Source organism: Cotesia glomerata, linkage group LG2 (genome assembly GCF_020080835.1).
Source record: "Cotesia glomerata isolate CgM1 linkage group LG2, MPM_Cglom_v2.3, whole genome shotgun sequence".
Classification (NCBI taxonomy): Eukaryota; Metazoa; Arthropoda; class Insecta; order Hymenoptera; family Braconidae; genus Cotesia; species Cotesia glomerata.
In genome coordinates, this window is record NC_058159.1 from 2021259 (window position 1) to 2047287 (window position 26029).

At 28.0% G+C, this 26029-nt stretch overlaps 1 protein-coding gene across 3 annotated transcripts in view; it reads right to left on the reverse strand.

Moving 5' to 3' along the window:
- Window positions 1–3786: 3786 nt before the first annotated feature.
- LOC123259914 (potassium channel subfamily T member 2) overlaps window positions 3787–26029 on the reverse strand; it is a 123706-nt gene continuing 101463 nt past the window's right edge. The window contains exons 9-23 of one of the 3 annotated variants that reach the window (XM_044720729.1): window positions 25307–25471; window positions 23673–24091; window positions 23091–23317; window positions 20686–21279; window positions 18299–18460; window positions 18033–18186; window positions 16930–16938; window positions 16512–16617; window positions 16206–16333; window positions 14003–14254; window positions 12536–12707; window positions 10777–10962; window positions 10558–10689; window positions 6727–6840; window positions 3787–4927 (exon numbers count right to left, since the gene is read on the reverse strand). In XM_044720729.1, the coding sequence (XP_044576664.1) occupies window positions 3998–4927; window positions 6727–6840; window positions 10558–10689; window positions 10777–10962; window positions 12536–12707; window positions 14003–14254; window positions 16206–16333; window positions 16512–16617; window positions 16930–16938; window positions 18033–18186; window positions 18299–18460; window positions 20686–21279; window positions 23091–23317; window positions 23673–24091; window positions 25307–25471 (3750 nt within the window). In that variant the 3' untranslated portion in view covers window positions 3787–3997. Of the gene's footprint in view, window positions 4928–6726; window positions 6865–10557; window positions 10690–10776; window positions 10963–12535; window positions 12708–14002; window positions 14255–16205; window positions 16334–16511; window positions 16618–16929; window positions 16939–18032; window positions 18187–18298; window positions 18461–20685; window positions 21280–23090; window positions 23318–23672; window positions 24092–25306; window positions 25472–26029 lie in introns of those variants that run through there. The other 2 variants (XM_044720731.1, XM_044720730.1) reach the window with 2 other exon arrangements.

The window sequence follows — 26029 nt, forward strand, 5'->3', positions numbered from 1 at the left end:
TAAAATAAGTCGATTTTTATTACTCTACTGTAGATTAAATAAACTGTGTATAATTGTTATTAATAATTAACAATAATAAATAATATTTATATAATCAAAATTAATTTCACTTAAAAATTAAACTAAAGCACCTTTAATACTTTGGTAATACAGAATTAAGAAATGACCTTGTATCTTGTGCACGATTGACATTATTGAAGATATAAGCTCATCCTGACATTACACTCATTGAGACCTTTCATTTGAGTACCCACATCAATTTTTGATATATTTATATATATTATATATATGTATATATAAAAAATATATGAAAATGCATGTGGGTACTTAAATGAAAGCTCTTGACGAGTGTAACATTAAGATGAGTTTATATCTTTAAATATAGTAATAATTAAGAAATTATCTTTTATCTTGTGGAATATTGACATTTTTAAAGATATAAGCTCATCCCGATGTTACACTCATCAAGACCTTTCATTTGAGTACCCAAATGCATTTTTGATATATTTTTCATATATACATATACATAAATATATGAAATATATGAAAAATTGATGTGGGTACTCAAATGAAAGCTTTTGATGAGTATATCATCGGGATAAGCGTATATCTTTGAAAATGTCAATAATTAAGAAATTACTTTTTATCTTGTGGAATATTGACATTTTTAACGATATAAGTTCATCCCGATGTTACACTCATCAAGACCTTTCATTTGAGTACCCAAATGCATTTTTGATATATTTTTCATATATACATATACATAAATATATGAAATATATGAAAAATTGATGTGGGTACTCAAATGAAAGCTTTTGATGAGTATATTATCGGGATGAGCTTATATCTTTGAAAATGTCAATAGTAAAGAAATTACTTTTTATCTTGTGAAATATTGACATTTTTAAAGATATAAGCTCATCCCGACATTACACTCATCAAGAGCTTTTATTTAAGTACCCACATCAATTTTTCATATATTTTATATATTTATATATAATATATATGAATATATGAAAAATATATCAAAAATGCATGTGGGTACTCAAATGAAAGCTCTTGATGAGTGTAACATCAGGATGAGCTTATATCTTTAAAAATATCAATAACTAAGAAATTACCTTATATCTTGTTTACTATTGACATTTTTAAAGATATAAGCTCATCTCGATGTTACACTCGTCAAGACCTTTCATTTGAGTACCCACATCAATTGTTCATATATTTTATATATTTATATATATGAATATTTGAAAAATATATCAAAATGCATGTGGGTACTCAAATGAAAACTCTTGAAAAGTGTAACATCAGGATGCGCTTATATTTTAAAAAAAGTCGATATTTAAGAAAGTACAGTTCAATTTAACAAAAATCATTATTTAATAAAGCAAAGTTTTAATTTTTCATAGTTCACAAGTCACAGCAGTCACATAGTGACTGCAAGGCTGCTAGTTTTTTTTTAAACAGATTGTCAACAAATTTGTGCTTAACTTAAAGAATTTTTTTGTGATTAGAGCCGCTTCAACAGCCAATAAAATATTTGATTGTTTCAACAATTGATTTTTAACTTTTAAAAATTTACTAAATTAAATTCAATGTAAAAAAAAACTTCAAATATTAGAACTTTGCTAAATTGTTAATAAAAATTTCAATGAGATCATTAATTTTAGATAAATGTGAAGATAAAAATTAGTAATAAAAATAGCAAATTTTTAAATAAAAAAAAAAAGAATTGATAAGAAATTTTTTTCAATTTATTTCTTTTTATATATTTGCTATTTTTATTATAAACTAATATAATTAATAAAAAATTTAAATTTATAGCTACGTATTTTTAAATATATTGATAATTGTTATATTAAATTACTAAATTGATATTATACATCCCTAATCACATTTCGAGAATATTTAAATAGAAAATTTATCAATGCACGAATAATTATAATAAATAATTGAGATATTATTCTTCTTTTAACTAATAAACAGTGATATACGCAAACTCCAGGCTCACGTGATATGATTCTAAATATATTCATTCATCAACATATTAATTTATATTTATATACGTATACATATATATATATATATATTTTAATTTATTCACACATGTTCTTAATTCCTAGTACGAAATTATATTACCCTATATTCTTCATTAATAATATTAGTAATATTCATAATTATACTTAAACATATTTTTAAAATATATAACTCGCGCTATTAGATATAAGTACATATATTTATTTCCAATAATTAACTATAAAAATAACAATTATTTTGTAATAATTGTTCATTTTTTACAATCAATTATTAGAAATATTTCTTCATTAAAACTACAGTAGTGGTTATATAAATTATAATATAAAAAATTCGTCGTCCAGGACGCGGGTAGTTATGAGCACCACCTCGCGGGACTCTCTACTACCGGCAGAGTGGCCTCCGAGCCGGGTTAGTTCTTTAGTTCTTTATTGGACCTCCATTTTAAGTTTCCAAACGTCCATTTTGTATGAAAATAAACCTCAAGTGGTCGATGCTGGTTTTAGGTTTGAATATTATAGGGAGAATTATCTGAAGAAATTTAAACTAATAATTGTATGAAAATACATTAGAACAATCCAGTTGTATAATTAAAATTTTATAAATCATTAACATTTTTTATTACGCCATTTTAATTAATTTTTTTTTAACATTCAATGACTCTAAATTAGGTTAAATTAATAGAAAAAATTTTGAACCAAGGACATCGCCCTTAAGAGTTTCTATATTTTAAATCGAGCAGAAAATTTCTACACAAAAAAATTAACTTGATTCAAGAATTAAATTTTTGATCCAAGAAAGTATTTTTAAAGAGTTTTATTGTTGAAAATAAAGCCAAAAACTTATCAAATTAGATAAAATTTACTTAAGCCAAGATAAATTTCTCAGTTAAAGAATTTTTCTACTTCAATCTTAACAATGAAGATTTTTTAAATTATTTTGTAAAACCAAGTTTTTTTTTTTCAATGTAGGATTTAAAAAATTATTCTTGGTTCAAATAAATTTAACAAAAATTTTTCGCTTGTAAAGTTTTGACTTGAATTTGTGCCTTTTCAAGGTTTCATATCATTCTCACCGATAGTGAATTTATGACGATAAACTTAAGCTGCATTCGAAAATGCTCTATCTCTAGATACATAATTAAGAATTGACCTTGTATCTCGTGAACTATTGACATTTTCAAAGATATAAGCTCATTCCGATTTTACACTCATCGAGACCTTTCATTTGAGTACCCACATCAATTTTTGATATATTTATATATATATATATATATATATATATATATATATATATATATATATATATATATATATATATATATATATGAAAAATATATGAAAATGCATGTGGGTACTCAAATGAAAGCTCTTGATGAGTGCAATATCGGGACGAGCTTATATCTTTAAAAATATCAATCATAATTAAGAAATGAACTTGTATCCTGTCTACTACTGACATTTTTAAAGATATAAGCTCACCCCGACATTACACTCATCGAGACCTTTCATTTGAGTACCCACATCAATTTTTCATATATTTTATATATTTATATATATTATATATATGTACATATGAAAAATATATGAAAAAGCATGTGGGTACTCAAATGAAAGCTCTTGATGATTGTAACATCAGGATGAGCTTATATTTAAAAAAATGTCAATATTACAGAAAGTACAGTACAATTTAACAAAATTCATTATTTAATAAAGCAAAATTTTATTTATTTATAGTTCCCAAGGTTGCTAATTAATATAAAAGAATTTCTTCAGACACCTCCTAAATATTCCAGCTTATCAAGGCATAAAAGAGCCGTAAGACCAGCAACAAATGAATAAAATGGCAACTAAATCCCTTAGCCTAACCTAATTAAAGTGCTATAAATCTACATGTGGGAACGCTACAGCCACTTATTTCTCACAACACTAGAAAGTCTGCGTCCCCACATGAGGTTATATCATACAATTGTTCCCTGTAGGTGTTGCGGGTCCTGGGAGGCCTGTTCCCTTGGGCCGGAGGATTTAGGAGCGAGGCCGAGCATCGGCGGATCGTACAAGCCGCCCAGAGAGCCGCCTAATCCCGCGCCCAGAGCGCCGCCACTCACGCCACTCATGCCACCAAGACCACAACCGTAGCCAGGACTCATCACCGGTATCGAAGGCAGCCCAACCTCGAGGATCCCGGTGTTGCTTGCACCAGGACTGGCCCCAACGCTGCCTTCCTCGGGAGGTGTCACCTCCAACCCGATGGACCCATTCAGCGCTATCTTTATCGGGTTGTGATTGGTCGGATGGGACAGTCCACCGAAACCGATGTCCTCCAGGCTGCTCTTTCGCCGCGTGGTGAATCCCTGACGGAGCGAGTTGCTCCGCCTCAGGAGAATGTCGTCGACCACGCGCAGCGAGTTTGAACGGCCCCTCAGGCCACCGGCTACGGTGGGACTGTCCGGTAAGGAGAGCGAGTTTGACTTGCTGCTGCTGCCGAGAGGTGGTGCTCTAGCCATACCGATTCCCGAGCCCCGGCGACTGGAGCCCCCGCCGCCGCCCCCAGCGCCACCTCCTGCGGCTGCTGACATCTGCGCCACCAGCTGCGCCGAGCAGAAGCTTATGTTGCTCTTTCTTCGCGAGTTGTGTCTCTCAAAGGTTTTCTGCGCTGAAAACGGGCTAGGGCGCACCAGGTAGACGATGTCACCCTCCTCCAGCTTCAGGTCGCAGCTCGGGTTTATTATCACGTACGAAAGGCTGTTTCGCTTCTCCGACACGTCGTCGTAGTCCACTGTTGGCAGGTTTAACGACTCCATTCTTGAACGGACTAAGTTTGCTATCTCCGCACGCTCTATCTGCTGAGAATGGTTGTCTCGCGCTTCGTCTGCTAGGCTCACTGAGTACTGAAACAATTTTTTTGGGTTTAGGATCATCATTTTTGGAGGTGTTTTTGGGGAGCTAGTTTTAAAATTTTAAGTTCTTTTTAAGGGTTGAAAGAGTACATTTTTGAGATTTTTAGGTATAATTATAATTGGCATGGTTACAAATAGAAAAATTTATTTTTAAAAGAATAATATAATCTATATAATAATTAAGAAATTACCTTGTATCTTGTGAACTATTGAAATTTTTAAAGATATAAGCTCATCTCGATGATACGCTCATCGAGACCTTTCATTTGAGTACCCACATCAATTTTTCATATATTTATATATATTATATATATGTATATATGAAAAATATATGAAAACTTGATGTGGGTATTCAAATGAAAGATCTTGATGAGTGTAATATCAGGATGAGCTTAAATCTTTAAAAATATCAATAATTACGAAATGACCTTGTATCTCGTGAACTATTTACATTTTTGAAGATATAAGCTCATCTCGACATTACACTCATCAAGACCTTTCCTTTGAGTACCCACATCAATTTTTCATATATTATATATATATTAGGAACATATAAAAATGCATGTGGGTACTCAAATGAAAGCTCTTGATGAGTGTAACATCGAGATGAGCTGATATCTTTAAAAATGTCAATATTTTAAAAATTACAGTGCAACTTAACAAAAGTCATGATTTAATAAAGCAAAATTTTAATTATTTATAGTTCACAAGTTACAGCAGTCATATAGTGACTGCAAAGTTGCCAGTAAAAAATTAATTTGTTGAAAATTTTAGTTCTTAGAAGAAGAAATAAAAAGTTTTCTTACAGTAAATTTCTTGTTACAAAAATCTCCATTTTTTCAAAATGAATTTTTTATATTATTTATGCCAAAAAATCGAAAAATATATGTTGAAATTTAATAAATATATTAAAAATACATGAAATATATTTTTAGTAGCTAATTTTTGTATATATAAAAATTTTTTTAACGATCAAAAAATTAAAATTGATATTGATTTCAAAAAAATTGAATCTCAATAAAATTTGTTGAAGCGTTACAAAAAATTTGATTAAATTTTTTAATCACTGAAAAATGTGCTCTTTTAATTAAAATATTGAAGTAGAAAAATACTGCTTGATTAATTATAGTTATAATTAAAATTATTAATTATAAAACAAAGCTTACAGCGGGTTCCGTAACAATACAAAAAGCATTTAGCGTTAATTAAGCAGATACACGAGGTACAAGGAACTAATGTAATAATTGTTAATAAAAATGATTAATTATAAAAAAAGGCGTGAAAATGTTGCGGCTGAAAATAAATTAGCTTGACTTAAAAGAGAAAAGGGCGAGTTTGGAGTGAAAAAGTTTGAGTAAATATTTAAATGTTAAAATGACTTTCGACGGTATATATGCCGCAACATACATACTAAGCCCATTGATTCATGTGAAAATTTTTATGCATGAAATGTAAACAAATCTAAAGTTTAAAACTTTTTTCCTCGATATTTTCAATTTGCGTGATGGATTTTTTACTCATGCATATTCTCGGCATTACCGAGTAGAGCAAGAGAAGAGAAGAGGTAATGTAAGTAAAGATGAAAATATTAAATTCATGACAACATTTTTATGTATGACTAAAATATAAACTTGCTGTTAAAGTTTCTAAGAATTTATAATTACAAAATATTTATTTGATTATTATTATTTACTATTTACAGGATGCAAAAGTTAAGGATGATGATAATAGTGGTGGTAAGAATTGAAAAATAAGGAAAATAGATTGACAACAATGGATGCATTACTCACAGCAGATGTACCCTTATCACGACTAGCGCAGTTAGAAAGACACGAAGCCGCAGCAGATCGTTTCATCCGGTAGGTTTTCATAAATCCAGTGTCGCTCTCAGCATCAGAGTCGCCCTGTTAAAAGGACAAGCAAGAAGTCTACCCTTACTATAAAAGCTGGATGTCATCGGCAAACGTTTTTGTGCATGTTGTCTCGAGATCGCTGCTCGCTTTGTCATTTCTGTCTGTGCATCTTCAATATTTCTCTCAAGGATATCTTGTCAACTTGTCAACTATTTACTTATTTATTATTTTTCTTCCTTTAACTCTTTTATTACGATTTATATTCAGCATTTCAAAGAAACATTATTATTATTTTTATTATTTGTTAAATAATGATAATAGTTTTCCGTTTAATTATGACTACACTGTTAAAAATATAGCGGGGTTTTTACGCACTTAAAAGGTCGAAGAAAAAAATTGTTATTGTTATTGTATTAATATTATCTTAAATTTTCATTTATCGAGAATTAAAAATTTCGTCTCCAGGATAATCATATGATAAAATCGATTTTTTAATAAAATTTAGTGTCATTGTAAAGGTCTTGACTTGAATTTGTACCTTTTCAAGGTTTCATATCATTCTCACCGATAGTCAATTTATTATGATGAGTATTTAGGCTGCATTGAAAAATGCTCCATCTTTAGACACATAATTAAGATATGACCTTGTATCTTGAGAATTATTGACATTTTTAAAGATATAAGCTCATCCCGATGTTACATTCATTGAGAACTTTCATTTGAGTACCCACATCAATATTCCATATATCTTATATATTTATATATATGTATATATGAAAAATATATAAAAATGCATGTGGGTACTCAAATGAAAGCTCTTGATGAGTGTAACATCAGGATGAGCTTACATCTTTAAAAATATCAATAATTAAGAAACTACCTTTTATCTTGTAAACTATTGACATTTTTAAAGATATAATCTCACCCTGGGATTACACTCATTGATACCTTTCATTTGAGTACCCACATCAATTTTTCATATATTTTATATATTTATATATATTATATATACGTATATATGAAAAATATATAAAAATGCATGTGGGTACTCAAATGAAAGCTCTTGATGAGTGTAACATCAGGATGAGCTTACATCTTTAAAAATATCAATAATTAAAAAACTACCTTTTATCTTGTAAACTATTGACATTTTTAAAGATATAATCTCACCCTGGGATTACACTCATTGATACCTTTCATTTGAGTACCCACATCAATTTTTCATATATTTTATATATTTATATATACGTATATATGAAAAATATATAAAAATTCATGTGGGTACTCAAATGAAAGCTATTGATGAATGTAGCATAGCGATGAGCATACATCTTTAAAAATATCAATAATTAAGAAAGTACCGTGCAATTTAAAAAAAGTCATTATTTAATAAAGAAAAATTTCATTTATTTATAGTTCACAATAATAACTGTAAGGTTACTCGTATGCTATTTTATACTTTTAAATCTTTATTTATCAAAATTCCGTTCTTTTAACCAAAGAAACGCCATTTTCAAATATAGTCTGAGTCTCAGATGAATAAAGTCGATGATAAAGAAGAAATCTTTAAAAATATTAATTTGAACTTATGAATTCATTAAAATTAAAATGTAATTTGAGATTTTAAAAAAATTAAAATTTTTTTAAATTCCAAGTGCGTATAACCCTTTGATAATGATAAAAATTCTCTGTCATTACTGTTAAATAAAAAAAGTGTTAATTAATTAGTTCCTGAAAGACATCACAAGTCTAAAGCAAAATTTTTAACAGTGTAATCTAGTTTTTTTATATCTACTCTCTAGAGTGATAAAATTTTCTGTGCAGTGCATGTTGGATAGGGATCGGGAGTAGAATCGAATAAAAATGTAAAGTAGAGATGAAAGAAATTTTTAAAACGTAAATGTAAATGAAGTAAAAAGTAAAAAGTTTAAAAAATAATAAATAAAATAGAATAATGAGTAGTGTGGGGGTTAAATAGGCAGGGTAAATCGATTTGATGGATTGTACAAGTAGATTTTCTGTCACGATGCGGGTGGACTCACACTACAGGTATGGGATAGAGCTTACGATTTATGAGGGCTTGGCTATTTCACCTAAATCACTATCACGATGCAGAAATCTGTTCTACCTATGAATAATGAATTCTCATACATATGTTCACCGATATTACATCATCCGCGTCTATACTGTTTATAAAGTTACTTCGGATACTTTTTTTTCGCTTCACTTTGGCTTATGTTCGCCTTGATGGAGATCAAGTTCTGACACTTTGGAAATTTTACTCGATAAATTATAACTATTTATTTATTCAGAGGCTCCTACCCTTTCAGATTTAATCAAGGAAAATTTTTTGAAAATTGTCAATCATAATAAATTCAATTACAATTTAGTAATTTAGAAAATTTTTCTAACTTCAATTAAATGTCAATATAGAATTTTATTTATTATGATAAGTACTTAAGCTGCATTCAAAAATTCTCTATCTCTAGATACATAATTAAGAAATGGCCTTATATCTTGTGAAATATTGATATTTTTAAAGATATAAGCTCATCCCGATATTACACTCATCGAGACCTTTCATTTGAGTACCCACATGAATTTTTCATATATTTTACATATTTATATATTATATATATATATATATATATATATATATATATATATATATATATATATATATATATATATATATATATATATATATATATATCAAAAATGCATGTGGGTACTCAAATGAAAGCTCTTGATGAGTGTTACATCGGGGTGAGCTTACATCCATAAAAATATCAATAGTTAAAAAATCACGTTTTATCTTGTGAAATATTGTCATTTTTAAAGATATAAGCTCATCTTGATGTTACACTTATCGAGATTTTTCATATGAGTACCCACATCAATTTTTCATATATTGTATATATTTATATAAATGTATATATGAAAAATATATGAAAATTGATGTGGGTACTCAAATGAAAGCTCTTGATGAGCATTACATCAGGATGAGCTTACATCTTTAAAAATATCAATAATTAAGAAATTACCTTATATCTCTTAAACTATTGACATTTTTAAAGATATACGCTCATCCCGATGTTAAACTCGTCGAGACCTTTTATTTGAGTACCCACATCGATTTTTCATATATTTTATATATTTATATATATTATATATATGAATATATGAAAAATATATAAAAATGCATGTGGGTACTCAAATGAAAGCTCTTGATGAGTGTAACATCGAGATGAGCTTATATCTTTAAAAACGTCAATATTTAAGAAAGTAAAGTTCAATTTAACAAAAGTCAAATTAAATTTATTCATACTTCAGAAGTCACGGCAGTCACATAGTGACTACAAGGTTGCTATTCATTATTATATTACTATCACCTGTAAATAATCTAGACATCTAAAAACGATCTGTAAGTATCTATAAAGCAAAAAAAAAAAACATTAACGAGCTAAAAACAACTATAGACTATAGACTATACGATGACAGATTAATAGAAATAGATAACAGGAGCTCACGAGCGCGGTAGAGCACAATCATGCGCTACTCACAGCCATCACTCAAAATTATTTTTAACGTTCTCGGTAACCATGTAGCAATTGTCATTTGTAATTTATAAAATATAAAATTATAAGTATCGGTAATAATTGCTAACACACAGAAAATAATAAATTTATAGAATATTCAGGAACGACCAGTGTTTTTTGCACTAATTTTAAGTCTATGATCTGATCGACCATATCAACTTGGACTTACATTGGAAGTGTCCGCGAGACTGGTGTCCTGAGTCCTGTAGATCCCGATAGGAATTTCGTAGGTCGTCGAGCAGAGTTTCTGATAAAGTCTTCCGTAGGTTCTTATCCACATGTCTTCTTTAGTTATTTGCATCTGAAAATGAAGAAATGTTGAAAGAGTGACAAGTGATTTTTATTAAAGATTGATAGAATGGAATTTTTAATATTGAATGTAAAATACCGAGGTCAAGAATCCAGAACCAGGTGCTTGATCAACGCCAAGCAGGAGTCTTACAAATGTTATCACGTAGTCTTTAACAAAAGCCTGGTACAATAGAGTGTCCAGCATTGATGCACTGAAGACACTTCCCGCGGCGAATGGCAGACGGAACATGTATGATATGTGGGATCCGCGCTCCTTTTCTCTCTGTCGGTTCACATAAATCGTCTTGTTGTCGGTATTTATTAAGTATTCTACAATCTCTAGTCATATTTCTCTACTTATTTATTTTATATGACTGAGATCTTATGTAATTTATAGTTATAAGATATTTTATTTTATTGCATTGATTATTGATGAAATTTGTAATTTTAAAAATGAAAAAAATTTTATTAATAATTTTTCCACATTTCCAAATTTTTACATTTAAAAAATTCTTTAATTAATTGAAGCAAAAAAACATTACTTTATTCAAGAAAAATATTATTGATAAAAAAATTTTAAATAGAATTTTTTGTTTTAATTAAATAATTTAAAAATCTAAAAAATATTTTGTCAAAGTTAAAAAATTTTGTAAAATTACTTAAATTTGATTAATAATTTTTCCACATTTCCAAATCTTTACATTTCAAAAATTCCTGCGTTAATTGAGGCGAAAAATTTTTTCAAGAAAATAATAAAATAATTTACTAAAAAAAAATTACTTTATTCAAGAAAAATATTGCTGATTCAAAAAAAATATGTTAAATATAATTTGTTGTTTTAATTAAATAATTTAAAAATTTTAAAAATGTTTTATCAAAGTTAAATTTTTTAAAGTTAAAAAATTTTGTAAAATTATTAAAATTTTATCAATAATTTTTCCAAATTTTAACATTTAAAAAATTCCTGAGTTAATTTTTTTAAGAAAATAATTAAATGATTTACTGAATTTGTAAAATAAAAATTTAATTTTTTTAATTAAATATTTAATTTCTTGAACTTAATATTTAAAAGCAAGAGTGAAATTTTGAATACATTTTTTTTTAACCAAGTAATTTTTTTTTAAGCTTATTTACATAGTAGTAATAATCAATAATCAGTGCAATCAGCTATATACTACTACAGTTCCTCTATAATTAATAATAATAGACTATACTATGAAGAAAAAAAAAGAAAAAAGAAAGATAAAAAACCAGTAATCCATGCTTAGTATCAAATTAATAATCTATGATCAAGCGCTAAGGGATATAAACCCTCTGAGGTCATAAAACAAGAGCTTTAACACTATGATCTTGCACATTAGAGAGCAATTTAATTAAATGTCACTACAATACAGTGAGTGACAATGCAGTAGTATCGATAATAGTAAGAGCAGCTAGCAGTAAAGGGCCAATAGTGGTAGTGGTATCAGTGCAGGAGTAGTATAGGAGTAGTATACAGTATAGCTCTTTGTAGCAGACGTCAGGGGTTCAAGCACAGAGTGACGACGGAATCTAATGATGCAAAGTGCTTACATCAGTCGATTACCAGGCAATCAAGACTGCTTTGTTGTAAAACGAAAAATAATAGGGAGAGTTAATGAGTTTATTCGGATGATTAGCAGTGATGATGGTCGGATAATGACTAATAAAATCGGCAAACGTCCAGACAGTAAACCGACAAATCTATAGCAGTATCATTCAGTCAGATCAGTCAATCATCAATCATAAATTATAAATCATAAATAATATAATATCGCAATCGTAAATCACACCATTCATTAATCAGTTAGAGGTCAGAGTGAGTGTTATCGTGTTACCGGGGAGCCCATCGGAGGCTCAGCGGGGTAGTTGTCACCGGAAGTAGCACTGAGGAGTACCTTTTCCATTTTGCTGAGGTGAAGTGCATACTTGTCATGCGCTCGAAATTGCATGAATCTCATATTACTTGACTGAGACAGCTCTGTGATGCTTTTTATGCTCGGAAAAAATCTGTTTCAAATTCCAAATTTTTTATCATTATTTTTTTTTTTAATTAGTGGGATTATCGATATTATTAAGAGAATAAGCAAAATTTTGTGGCCACTGCATTGGAAAATTCTCTATCTCTAGATACATAATTAAGAAATTATCTTGTATCTTGTAAAATATTGACATTTTTAAAGATATAAGCTCATCCCGGTGTTAGACTCATCAAGACCTTTCATTTGAGTATCCACATCAATTTTTCATATATTTATAGATATTATATATATATAAATATATCAAAATGCATGTGGGTACTCAAATAAAAGCTCTTGATGAGTGTAACATCCAGATGAGCTTATATATCTTTAAAAACGTCAATATTCAAGAAAGTACAGTGCAATTTAACATAATTAAGAAACGACCTTGTATCTTGAGAACTATTGACGTTTTTAAAGATATAAACTTATCCCGATGTTGCACTCATCGAGATCTTTCATTTGAGTACCCACATCAATTTTTCATATATTTTATATATATTATATATATGTATATATGAAAAATATATCAAAATACATGTGGGTACTCAAATGAAAGCTCTTGATGAGTGTAACATCGGGATGAGCTTATATATTTAAAAACGTCAATAGTTAAGAAAGTACGGTGCAATTTAACAAAATTTATTATTTAATAAAGCAAAATTTTATTCATTTATAGTTCACAAGTCAAAGTGACTGCAAGGTTGCTAGTTTAGTATTAAAGCCTTTCCGGGTTTGATTCTCGGCTTAGCAAGGTGTCAATATTTTTTCCGATTTTTTTGCACTCTTTAATAATAACTTTAATTTTTTAAGTTACCGATTTCGAGCATAATAATTACTATTATTAATTTATTGAATCAAGATAATGAGAAAAATTTTGTATCAAGTTCATTTATATGATAAAATAGGTTTTAAAAATTATATTTAATAATTTTTTCATCAAATAAAATTTTTTTCTTAAATATTATAGAGAATTAGCAAAATTTTTTTTTGATACTTAATTTTTTATGAGTTTTTAGAACAATTTTCAATAATTTGTTGGTATTATAAATTTTTTTATCCGATATTTTCAATAAATTTTTAAATAATTGATCCTGTACCGCAAAATTATAATAAAATTTAATTAAAAAATTACCCAGGCTCTTAATATTTTGTTCGAAAAATCAAGTAAAAATTTTCTTATTTATAAAATTATTCAAATTCTGTAATTTTTGGCTGCAGGTCGTGGGTTATTATTGTTATTATAAAAGCGATATTTTGATACGACAGAAAAATATAACTTACTTGAACATTGTTTGCACAGCGACGATAGTATTACAATCAGCGAGCGTATCTTCTTCCGCAGAATTGCTAAGCTCCTTGTTGACAACAACAACATTTTCGGCAAGTGTGATACCAGCACGCAGCAAGTCGTCTAAACAATCGATCGAACCGAGCATCCAGTAGACAAGAGGAAAATAGGAGATGGCGTCAAGAAAAGCAATTTCCGGTCTCCTTTCCAGTAACAGGATGATCGGGTTCAATGATGTTTTCGATCTGATGTTACACACAAACAAGTACAAATATAGATATAGATATTGACATGTTATACCCGTGTAAGTCAACATATATTAAAATATCCAGCGCTCTTTCCTTCTTCATCCACCAAAAAGTCAGTTGATTTCGCCGGGACGCCACTTAAAAAATTTAAAGCTAATGGAAGGCAACAATTTCAACGTCGCGATCGCAGCAGTTGAACTTTATGATAGAGCTTTTATTCATAAATGGATTAATAAAATTTTTTATTTGAATTTCAATGGCCTTTAACTTTCAGAATAACAAAATTATTAAATTTTTTACCTTTACTCTTTTTATATTTTATTTAATTATCAATAAAAATATACAGCGCGACATTTTGATGCTTTTATTCCGGACATAAAAGTTCTCTGCGCTTTAGAGTGCTCTGTCGTAAAGTATGCAGATTAACAGACGGACAAAAATTTTTACTAAAATCTAAAGGGTTTCTTTTTTAATGTAAATTATACTAATTTTATTTTTAATGAGTATGCATCGATAAAATTATTTTTTTAGTTTTTTTGGTAGCTCAAAAATTTAGTAAAAATGTATTCCAAGAGTATTTTTAATTATTTTAAAAAATAAAAAAATTTTCAATTCGAAAATTTATACCCAAAAAATTCAAAATATTTTTTTTCTTAAGATCAAAAGCCTTTTGGCTTAGAATGCTAAATTGAAAAAAAAAAAAAAAAAATTACTTGATTCAAGAAAAATATTGCTGATTAAAAAAAAAATATTTTAGATAGAATTTTTTTTTTTTAATCAAATAATTTAAAAATAATTAATTTTAAGTTTCAGTATCGCATTTTTTGAGCCAAGAGAGTGAATAAAAAATTTTATTTGCTCCAAGCACCTCAAGAATATTATAAATGTGAAAATTTATTGAAAAAATGAAAAAATGAAATTTTTTTGAGATACTCTCTTTATTCTTTAAGAAAAAAAAATTCTTAAAGCAAAAAGAGCTTAATTAAATAAATTTTATTTTTATTTTCAAACTTCTCGCTTATGAAATTAAATATTTTGAACTTTTGAAAACGTAAACTGTAATTTTGACTTTGATTCCGGTTGATTTTTATAGTTTCAAACAGTACAGCGGACATCGAGGTGGTACAAATGTAAATATTACAAAACTTAATGTAGAAAGTGTAAAAGCCACAATTTATAATTTAATATCTAGAATGTGATTAGTAGCTGTCACTATAGTAAATAACGACGCTCATCTTAAAAAATTACAGTTTCAAACAGTCAAAATTGCCGCTTCAATATATAGTCTATACTGTGAGGAGAAGGGGAAGGTCTCACACTCGGAGAATTTAACATTTGAAACAGTCAAAATTCTACTCTTAAAATATATATTTTACCAGTCCAAGCAAATCAATAATTATAGTTTGATTTTTAGCGTTGCGTTTAAAATTTATCATTTTGCTTTGTAAATATTGACGTTGCTTATATAGAAATTTAGTAACTGTAGTTTATATTTTTTACATATCATAAGATCATTTTTTAGGTACGAAATGATAAATATCAAAGTCAAAATTCTTAATTATTATACTTCAACATTTTGGACTCACATAGCGAATATTACTGTTTGAAATAGTATTTTTTTCCATGTAAATAATAAATTGTAGAATTTAAATGATAAATATTATAAAGTGATTGTTAAAATCATGATTTTACTGTTTGAAATGGTAATTTTTTCCAGTTGACCATTACTTATTATAAATCGACTAATATTTATTACAGTTTACTTTTTTCCGTGTAAAAAAATTTTTTTTTATAACCATCTGATGTTAAAAAATAATTTATCATTAATTAACAGAGCTTATAAAAAAATTAACAAATTAAAAAAATTCTTACATCAATGTGACGTGTAATTATAATGATATAACATTTAAAGTGAAACAATAAACGATATTTCTTTAGTATCACTTACCTGAAATGAGCTCTCAGAGGAATGATAAAATTATATATCCCATTGCTGGCATAATCTGCCGCTAAAATTATAGTTTTATTCTGCCAATTGTATTCTCTTGCATTTCTATACGAACAATGTTCGCAAACCTACCGACAAATGAAACAATTTTTTTTTATATCCAGTATATAATTATTATTCTTTTGCTTTTTATAATTCTATTTATCAAGATCAAAATTGGTCAATTAATTTTTTTTTTCTTTATAAATTAACAACCTCTCTAAAATTTACAGTTCATTTTTTTTTCTTTTTTTTTTTTTAACTTACTTGAGCTAATTGAAGACAGCAAAGTGGTTTTTTTTCTTTTAACAAATAACACAATGTCGGCGACACTCCAATAAACGGTGACACAGGTGGAAAACCTTTCACGATTCTGCAATGTACAATTTTTTAAATCAATACTTTTTATATAAAATTGAAACTAATTCAATTTATTTACAATCATTTAATTACACTGGATTAATATTTAATAATAAAAATAAAGCAAGCATGCAGCGAGAGGGAATTTCGGTCGACCAATCCGTCAGCGTCGTCATATTTTCAATTTTTTTTTTAAATCTCAGTGAAAAATTAATTAATTAATTTAATTTTTACAAAAAAATTGGGACTTTCCGACGATCAAGCCGTCATAATCAGTTAAATGCTGTTAATATCAACTTTTAGGCACTTCAGTGCATAAACTCACCCCTTGAAGCTGTCGACCGGGATTGAGTCGAGGCGTGAAGTGCAGCAATGCGAAGTGTGCACAAAATTGTTTAGGGGAAGACATCAAACACGTACATCCACAGTGAGGGTTTAGGGTGACAGGCAGGAAACCATCGTATGCCAGTGCAATGATACCACGTTAGTACATTGTAATATCGATTTACATCGCAGCAATACAAGCATTTGCTCGATTATCGATATTTATTCATTATTTTTATTTTATATTTAAAAGTACGACGGTAAAAAAAAAATTATAAATTATTTTTACAAAAAAATTAATTACCACAGTTAATATTTAAATAAAATGGTGAAGAGTTTTAATTTTTTTCTAGAGTGCATTTTATAAAATTTAGCGCTTGCATACTAGTACTATATATATTTTTTAGTATATTTATAATAAAATAGAATGACGCTAAAAAATCAATTATTTCTAATAGTAATTTTTAAAATCAGTTTGATAAAAAATTTTTTTTATTTTTAAAATATAAATTTTAAGATTTTTTTAGTTTGTTTAAAAATAATTTTTGGTTCAATAATTTTTCTCTTGAAGTAATTTTTTTTTTTAGTGCAACATTTTTGAAAGTTAAACAAATTTTGAGCGACTTGAAAAATTAAAAATATTTTAATTTTAATATAAAAATTTAAAGATTTTTTTAATTTGTTTAAAAATAATTTTTTTGGTTCAATAATTTTTCTCTCGAATTAAGTAATTTTTAGTGCAAAATTTTTGAAAGTTAAACAAATTTTGAGCGACTTAAAAAATTAAAAATTTTGACTTTTTTAAATTATTCATAATTTTAAACTTAAAAAATAATTAGAAGTGAAAAAAAAATAATAATTTTTAATTTTTAGTGACTCCGAAAAAATTTTTTATCTAACTAATTTTTAAAAAAAAAAAAAAAAAAAAATATTCGATTTTTTGCGCCTCTCTAATGTAATAAAAAAAAAAATACAAGAAAATTATACGCTATTTATAATGCATATGACAATAAAAAAGACTTAATTGTTTTATCAAAATAATTAATTAATATAAAAATGGATTTGAATTTGAAAAATGAATAATTTAAAGAGGAAAGTTCTTACGCGATTTTTTCACTGGGCGATCTCCATGGCACGTCGTCGTCCATCTCATCTTCGGATTCGTCAGCCTCGTGGTCGAGTGATTCTTGACCCGGAAGGTGAAGTGTTGAGCCAGTCAGCATATCTGGTACTGGCAAAATACTCGGCCGACGGCTTCCTGAATTATTTATAGCAAAACATTTTTGATTTTAAATATTTCTTCCTCATTATTTTTTAGCTTTTAAACTAAAAATAGCTTTTCAAATTATAAATATTAATTATAAATTAACCTCGTCTTTGCATCAAAATTTCAGGACTCAATAGATGCGGATTAGGATCCATGGCTCTTGGTACGTCGAGATGATTTCCAGTGATCGGAGTTTGCGGAGTTGATCCGGCTTCACGCAAACATTGTCTCGAATCCGATAGATTTGACGGATCCAAATAAGTCGCTACAATTATTAATATTAATATTAAATTTTATCAAGCGATTAATTGTCATTAATATTATTAATGCTGACAATAATATTAAAGACAATTATTTAATTTTAAAAATTATTTTTAATTTAGATTTAAATTTTATTTTAGCGGGAAATTTAGTCACTATTTCTAGTAAACTATTAATTCATTTTGTTTATTAAAAAGATTTTTTTATTACTGACTATACAAATATTATATTAATAAAAATTAAAACATAAAAAATAGTGTAAATAAAATTTTAGCGGTTGCGATAAACAAGCGTATAAAAATTGAATTGAAGCATGGAAATTTGTCTGTTTTGTTTGTTTTTTTTGTTATCTAAAAAGCTGCATGCGCGTTTTAAATTAATCAGTGGTATTTTATCAGGTGGTTTTAAAATTTAAATAAAAAATAATTTTGTTCTTTATTTTTGTTAGATATTTTAACATAGATCAATCAATAAAATGACATTTAAACTAAACAAGCTTTTTCTATGGTACATACGAATAGAACGTTATTTTTTAATTTAGTATCTTTCACAGTGGAATAATCTTTTTTATGCATTCAGTAATAAACCTGGTGACAAGCGCGATATTGCGACAATGCCATAAGCAAAATAACATTTAAAAAATCATTTCGTATATTTTAATTAAAAATTATAACAAAATTTACTCTTTTTCATATTTCTTTTAATTAAACCATAAAAAAATAAAATCATAGTAATTACCGAAGTTCACATAAAAGTACGCTATTGTTTTTTTTTTATTGAATAATTACATTTTTAATTAAATTTTTTTAATGATAGTGCATTTTTCAAAATTAATTGTCGAAATTTTATTCAATAATTAGTGTACTTTTATTTTAATAATACTGAATATAACATTTAAGCCGTGGGTAATTTGGACCAGCTAAAAAGTAAAATTAAATTAAAAATCATTTTAAAAAATCATAAAAATTGAGCTTCAATTTAATAAAATTAAATATTCATTTCAAATAATAAGGAATTTTATATCACGATTGAAAAAAAATTATAACAATATTTGCTAAACGAAATATCATACAAAAATTTTAATTTTTGAGATGATAGGCTGTATTAGAAAACTCTCGACATTTCTTCATCAGGCTTCTTAATTACTCATGGGTACCTTCCTTGATATTTTTAATTATTTTAATAAACAAATTCGATTAATTAACTCGCAATTTAAAGGCCTGTTATATTCAGTATCATTTAAATTTCTTCTATGAAAAAATAACAAAAAAAATAAATTATAATAAGTAGTATAAAAGCATCTGTAGTCAGACATCTAATAATTTAAAATTACTAGAAAATCAAACGCGCTTCTGTCAAAATTTTTCTTATCGACAATTTAATTAATGTTTTTATAAATTTTACTCATTAATATTTAACCGTTGTCATGGTAACCGTTCCCAAAGTGGTCACCATAGCAACGGAAAGCGACAACAATGAAAAACGTCACATTAACTTTTTAATAAGGGATTTTCTCTCTACGGAAAGAACAAAATGACAGTGGATATCATCCCAGATTATACTGTGAAAAAAAAATTTCAGACAGTAGCTGGTATAATCCAGATTACAATGAGTATAATCCAGATATCACGCAGTATAATCTGGATTTTTTTAGCTACTACACAGTAAAAAGTTTTGCGTCATTACGTCAAAAAATTTTGTGTTAAATATTTAACACTTTTATGTGTAAATTTAACATTTATTCTGTTAAATCAAAACGAAAAAGTGTTAAGAATTTAACATAAAAATTTTTAACACAAAATTTTTTGACGCAATGACGCAAAATTTTTTACTGTGTATCTGAAATTTTTTTTCACCACAGATATCACTGAGTATAATCTGTGATGATATCCAGTGTCATCTTGTTCTTTCTGTGTACACTGATAAAAAAATTAATTTGATTTAATAAAAAAATTATTAAACCAAGAAAAAAATGATATTCTTGTTTTAATAATTTTTCTCTTAAATCAAGTTAATTTTTTTATGAATAAAAATAAAATATATTTCTTCTTTAGCAATAATTGTAATTACTCACAATTGTATGTTAAAAATTTTGTTACAACCTTAATAATATTTATAATAACAAAAAAAAATATAATGATAAGAATAAGATGCTTTTACTTAAAATAAAAAAAAAATAAAAAAAAAAAAACAGCAACAAAAAAAAGCTCAGGCGCATGCGACACTCACGGTGAAAATCGGATGCGAGTAGGTTGTGATGTCGAGGTGTGGGCGTGCTAGGAACCTGCAAGATAACTTGAGGTGGCGGTGGTGCCCCGGGCGGGGGTACGTGAGTACGCGGTTTGCCCGGAGACACCGATTCGCCACTCTCATTGGTAACAACAGCACGTGTCGCATCGCACGGTACTTTAAAACCATTCGAATATCTCAGGTGTTGAGTGACACCGATGCCTATTGTACCGTTCCCTCCAGAAGCCGCGACGCTCGCAGACAGGGTCGTCGTCGGGGTAAAAATCGACGTCATTGTGGTCCCAACTCCCGGGGTGCTTCCGGTGCTCAAAGTTCCTCCGGCAGTTCCTTCAGTTCCTGTGACAGTTGCAGCTGCGATTCCAGTTGTGGCGGTCGCTGTAGTTCCAGTTGTTGATGTAGTTCCAGTTCCAGCCGTCGCGGTGGTTCTGTCAGTCTTGGAGTCGACGACGACTTGCGATGGGTCGGTGGTGCCACTTCCAGTCTGATGATTTGCGACCACAAACGCCGAGTTTTCTTCCTTTGTTATGCTCATGTAGTAACACGTGTCTGTTTTCTTCATTATGTGTCGTGGTCCTTTTATTATAAATTATTATATTTTCATTGCAAAAAAAAATATTTTTTAATATTATAAATGATTATTAATAATTAGCAATGGTTAACAAATTTTTTAAGGTGAATATTTATTGTTTAGACAAAAAAGTAAAAATAATGCCATGATTTATATTATTAAAAAAATAAGCAAAATTTTGTGGCCAGTGTATTTATATGATATAATGGGTTTTTATAATTAAATTTGGTATCCTTGGAAAAATCTTGACCTGGAGTTGTGTCTTTTCATGGTTTTATATCATTCTTTCTAATAGTGAATTTATGATGATAAGTATTTAGGCTGCATTCAAAAATTCTCTATCTTTAGATACATAATTAAGAAATGACCTTGTATCTCGTGAACTATGGACATTTTTAAAGATATAAGCTCATCCTGATGTTACACTCATCGAGACCTTTCATTTGAGTACCCACATAAATTCTCCATATATTTTATATATTTATATATTTCACATATACCATATATATAAAATATATAAAAAATACCATGTGGGTACTCAAATGAAAGGTCTCGATGAGTGTAACATCGGGATGAGCTTATATCTTAAAAAATGTCAATAGTTAAGAACTGACTTTGCTATCTTGTAAACTATTGACATTTTTAAAGATATAAGCTCATTCTGATGTTACACTCATCGAGACCTTTCATTTAAGTACCCACATCAATTTTTCATATATTTTATATATTTATATATATGTATATATGAAAAATGTGTCAAAATGCATGTGGGTACTCAAATGAAAGCTCTTGATGAGCGTTACATCAGGATGAGCTTACATCTTTAAAAATCTTAATAATTAAGAAATGAAATTGTATCTTGTGAACTATTGACATTCTTAAATATTTAAACTCATCCCGATGTTACACTCATCGAGACCTTTCATTTGAGTATCCACATCAATTTTTAATATATTTTATATATTTATATATATGTATTTATGAAAAATATATCAAAATGCATGTGGATACTCAAACGAAAGCTCTTGACGATTGTAACATCGGGATGAGCTTATGTCTTTAAAAACATCAATAGTTAAAAAAGTACAGTGCAATTTAACAAAAGTCATTAATTTAATAAAGCAAAACTTTATTTATTTATAGTTCACAAGTCACGGCAGCCACATAGTGACTTCTAGGTTGCTAGTTTTTATAATAAAAATACAATGCACTAATAATATTCTGCAGAAAAAAAAAATTTTTAACTTATAAAAAACGATTGTTTTATTATTAATTTTATTTTATCAATATTTTTATAAAAAATTATTACTGTACCTAACTTAATAGAGTTTCTATTAAGTTATTGGGTTATAAAAGTGTCAAAGTAAAATTTTTACACTAACTTTTTACTCAATATTTATTAATAGCTTATAAATTGTGCTTCATAAAATATTTGCAAACTGTTAAAAAATATTTATTCAATTGTAAATTAAATTGATGTAAATAAATTAAATTTATTAATATTTTTGAAATTATTCAAATTATCAGATTAGATTACATTATTTATATTTTTTTTTCCAAGGAGCCAAAAATAAAAAACTCCTATAAAAAAGACAAGCACTTGTTTTGAGTAAATAATGAATAAAAGATGATGTCATGTGAATGTAATGATAATAATAATAATAATGGATGATGAATTCAAGTTGTAGTCATAGCTGTGGTTAGTGGTTAAAATGGAAATTATGGAGAATGGGGAATGGAGTAAGAGTGAAGAATGAAGAATGAATTTATATTATGCTAAGTATGTAATATTAAGGCGATAAGAGTAAGAGCTTACCGGGATTCAGGAGAATAGTGTCCTCGTAAAACTCAGGGAGCTCCGCGGGTCTCACCGCCACTAGAGCGACTCCGTATTTTCGGTGACTGTGAAACGACGCGTAGGTAAATGATTTACCCTCGTACTCTCCGAAGAAACGCGAGTCGCCCAGTGTTATGTGGTAGATTTCGTTCCCGGAACATTTACCGTACAGACGGTGCCATTCTTCTTGTGACTGCTGTCCTTCTCTGTTTTTTTTTTTTTTTTTTTAATTTTAATGTTAATTTTAATTACTACAGTTTTAATTATCTGTAGCTTAACAGATTAATTTTTTTTTGTTGAATTTATTTAAGAAAAATTTTATCAAGTATTTTTTTTTTTGATCATTTTTTGGTTTTTTTATAAATAAATCTTCAATAAAAAAATTATTAAAAATTATTAAAAAAATTTCAATAAAAAAATTATTAAAAAATTTTCAATAAAATTTTTTTTTAAGATTTATCTTGACAAAAATTCTTAAAAATGGTCACATAGTTTTTGATTTAAATATTAAAAATAAAAAGGAGTTTATTTATCAATAAAATAAAATAAAATAATACTCACTGTCCGCGAGAGGTATGGAGCAGAAGAGTTACGAGGGTAGAAGCGCCGGGACAAGTGCAATTATTAGCGAGCAAGGCGTACTTGAATTCATCTTCACACACGACGTGCTCGGCAAATTTAACATGAAGTTTATTTTCCGGACGGAAGATCTGAACATATTGGGGGACATTTGGTGCATAATCCTTAACGGCCCAGGATCTTAAAATAGTGTGCTCGTCAGCGGCAGTTTTGTCCGCGTAATTACGTGCCGCGAGGACGAAGCAAGCCTCCGCGTCCATCATCCGAGCCCTAACAAGATCACCGTCCTTCAGACATGAGCCTTGAATGTAAATTACCCGCTGCGCCCAAATCGGTACTTGGAGAATCATTCGCATTGTCGTGTCCAGCTCCATCGGCGACAGCAGTACTACGTAATAGTCCTGCATAGTTTGACAATTGAATGACTTATTAGATATAATTGTAGATATTTTTTTTTTTTAGATTAATTTTCACAAAAAAAATTTCTGATTTTTGATGAAAATTTTAGACTTTAATTGTTAAAAATAATTGGAAAAAAATTTTATTTTCTTCTGAAGGGAATCTATATTAATTCAAAAATGCTCTATCTCTAAATACATAATTAAGAAATGACCTTGTATCTTGAAAACTATTGACATTTTTGAAGATATAAGCTCATCCCGATGTTACACTCATCGAGACCTTTCATTTGAGTACCCACATGCATTTTGATATATTTTTCATATATACATATATGTAATATATATAAATATATAAAAAATTGATGTGGGTACTCAAATGAAAGGTCTCGATGAGTGTAACATCAAGATGAGTTTATATCTTTAAAAATATCAATAATTAAGAAATGACTGTATCTCCTGAACTATTGACATTTTTAAAGATATAAGCTCATCCCGACATTACACTCATTGAGACTTTTCATTTGAGTACCCACATCAATTTTTCATATATTTATATATATTATATATATGTATATATGAAAAATATATAAAAATGCATGTGGGTAATCAAATGAAAGCTTTTGATGAGAGTAACATCGGGATGAGCTTATATCTTTAAAAGTATCAATAATTAAGAAATTACCTTGTATTTTGTCTACTATTGACATTTTTAAAGATATAAGCTCACCCCAACATTACACTCATTAAGACCTTTTATTTGAGTACCCACATCAATTTTTCATATATTTCATATATTTATATATATAAATATGTATATATGAAAAATATATCAAAATGCATGTGGGTACTCAAATGAAAGCTCTTGATAAGTGTAATATCGAGATGAGTTTATATCTTCAAAAATATCAATAATTAAGAAAGTACCTTTTATCTTTTGAAATCTTGAAAATTTTAAAGATATAAGCTCACCCTGACATTACACTCATCGAGACTTTTCATTTGAGTACCCACATCAATTTTTCATATATTTATATATATGTATATATGAAAAATTTATGAAAATGCATGTAAGATGAGTGTAAGATCAAGATGAGCTTATATCTTTCAAAACGTCAATAATTAAAAAAGTACAGTGCAATTTAATAAAAGAATGATTTATAATTGACTATTTATTTTTTTTAAGTTTTAATTATAGGATTAAATATCAAAGCCTACTTGAAGCAGCGGGTGAGCGTAGAACTCATTCAAAAAATCCATTATAGTGTCTGCTTGCAAAGTCGTGCTGCACACTACAACGTGTTTCTCATTTTGCGCTCGATGCGACGAATATGATCCACCGAGTTTCTGCCTTTCCATCCACGTGAATGCCAGTTGCTCGAACTGTCAATGCAAACAGATAACAGATTATTAATATTTAAATTTATATTTTTTTTATTTGATTAACAATAAATACCGTTGGAAAATAATTAGTAGGCTTTTCTGATAAAATTTCCGGCTTCAATTTTCAGCGCTAATGCACAAATTACGCAGATTGAATGTCAAATATTTGACGGGAAAAAGTTTCCCAGCGGTAATTTAAATTTATCGTTTTTAATTAACAGTGAACACACGGATTTTACTCGCGGGAAATATTTTATATTCCGCGGAAAAATTTTACTGTTAATATTTAAGTTATGTGTTGCGCTGGGATTTCACTCCTATTCGGTTTAAAAAGTTTTGGAGACTATTTTTTATTAAAAAAAAAATTTTTTCATTTTTTTTTTTTCCAGTAACATAAATTTTTTATTTTTTTTTTTACAATAAATCATATAAAAACAAATTATTTGTATTTCATACTTTACTTTATTTCATATTCAAATATTTTTTTTTCTAAAATTAATCAAAAAAATTTTTTTCTCAATTGTTTATTTTTATCCATAAAATAAGAGAAAAACTTAT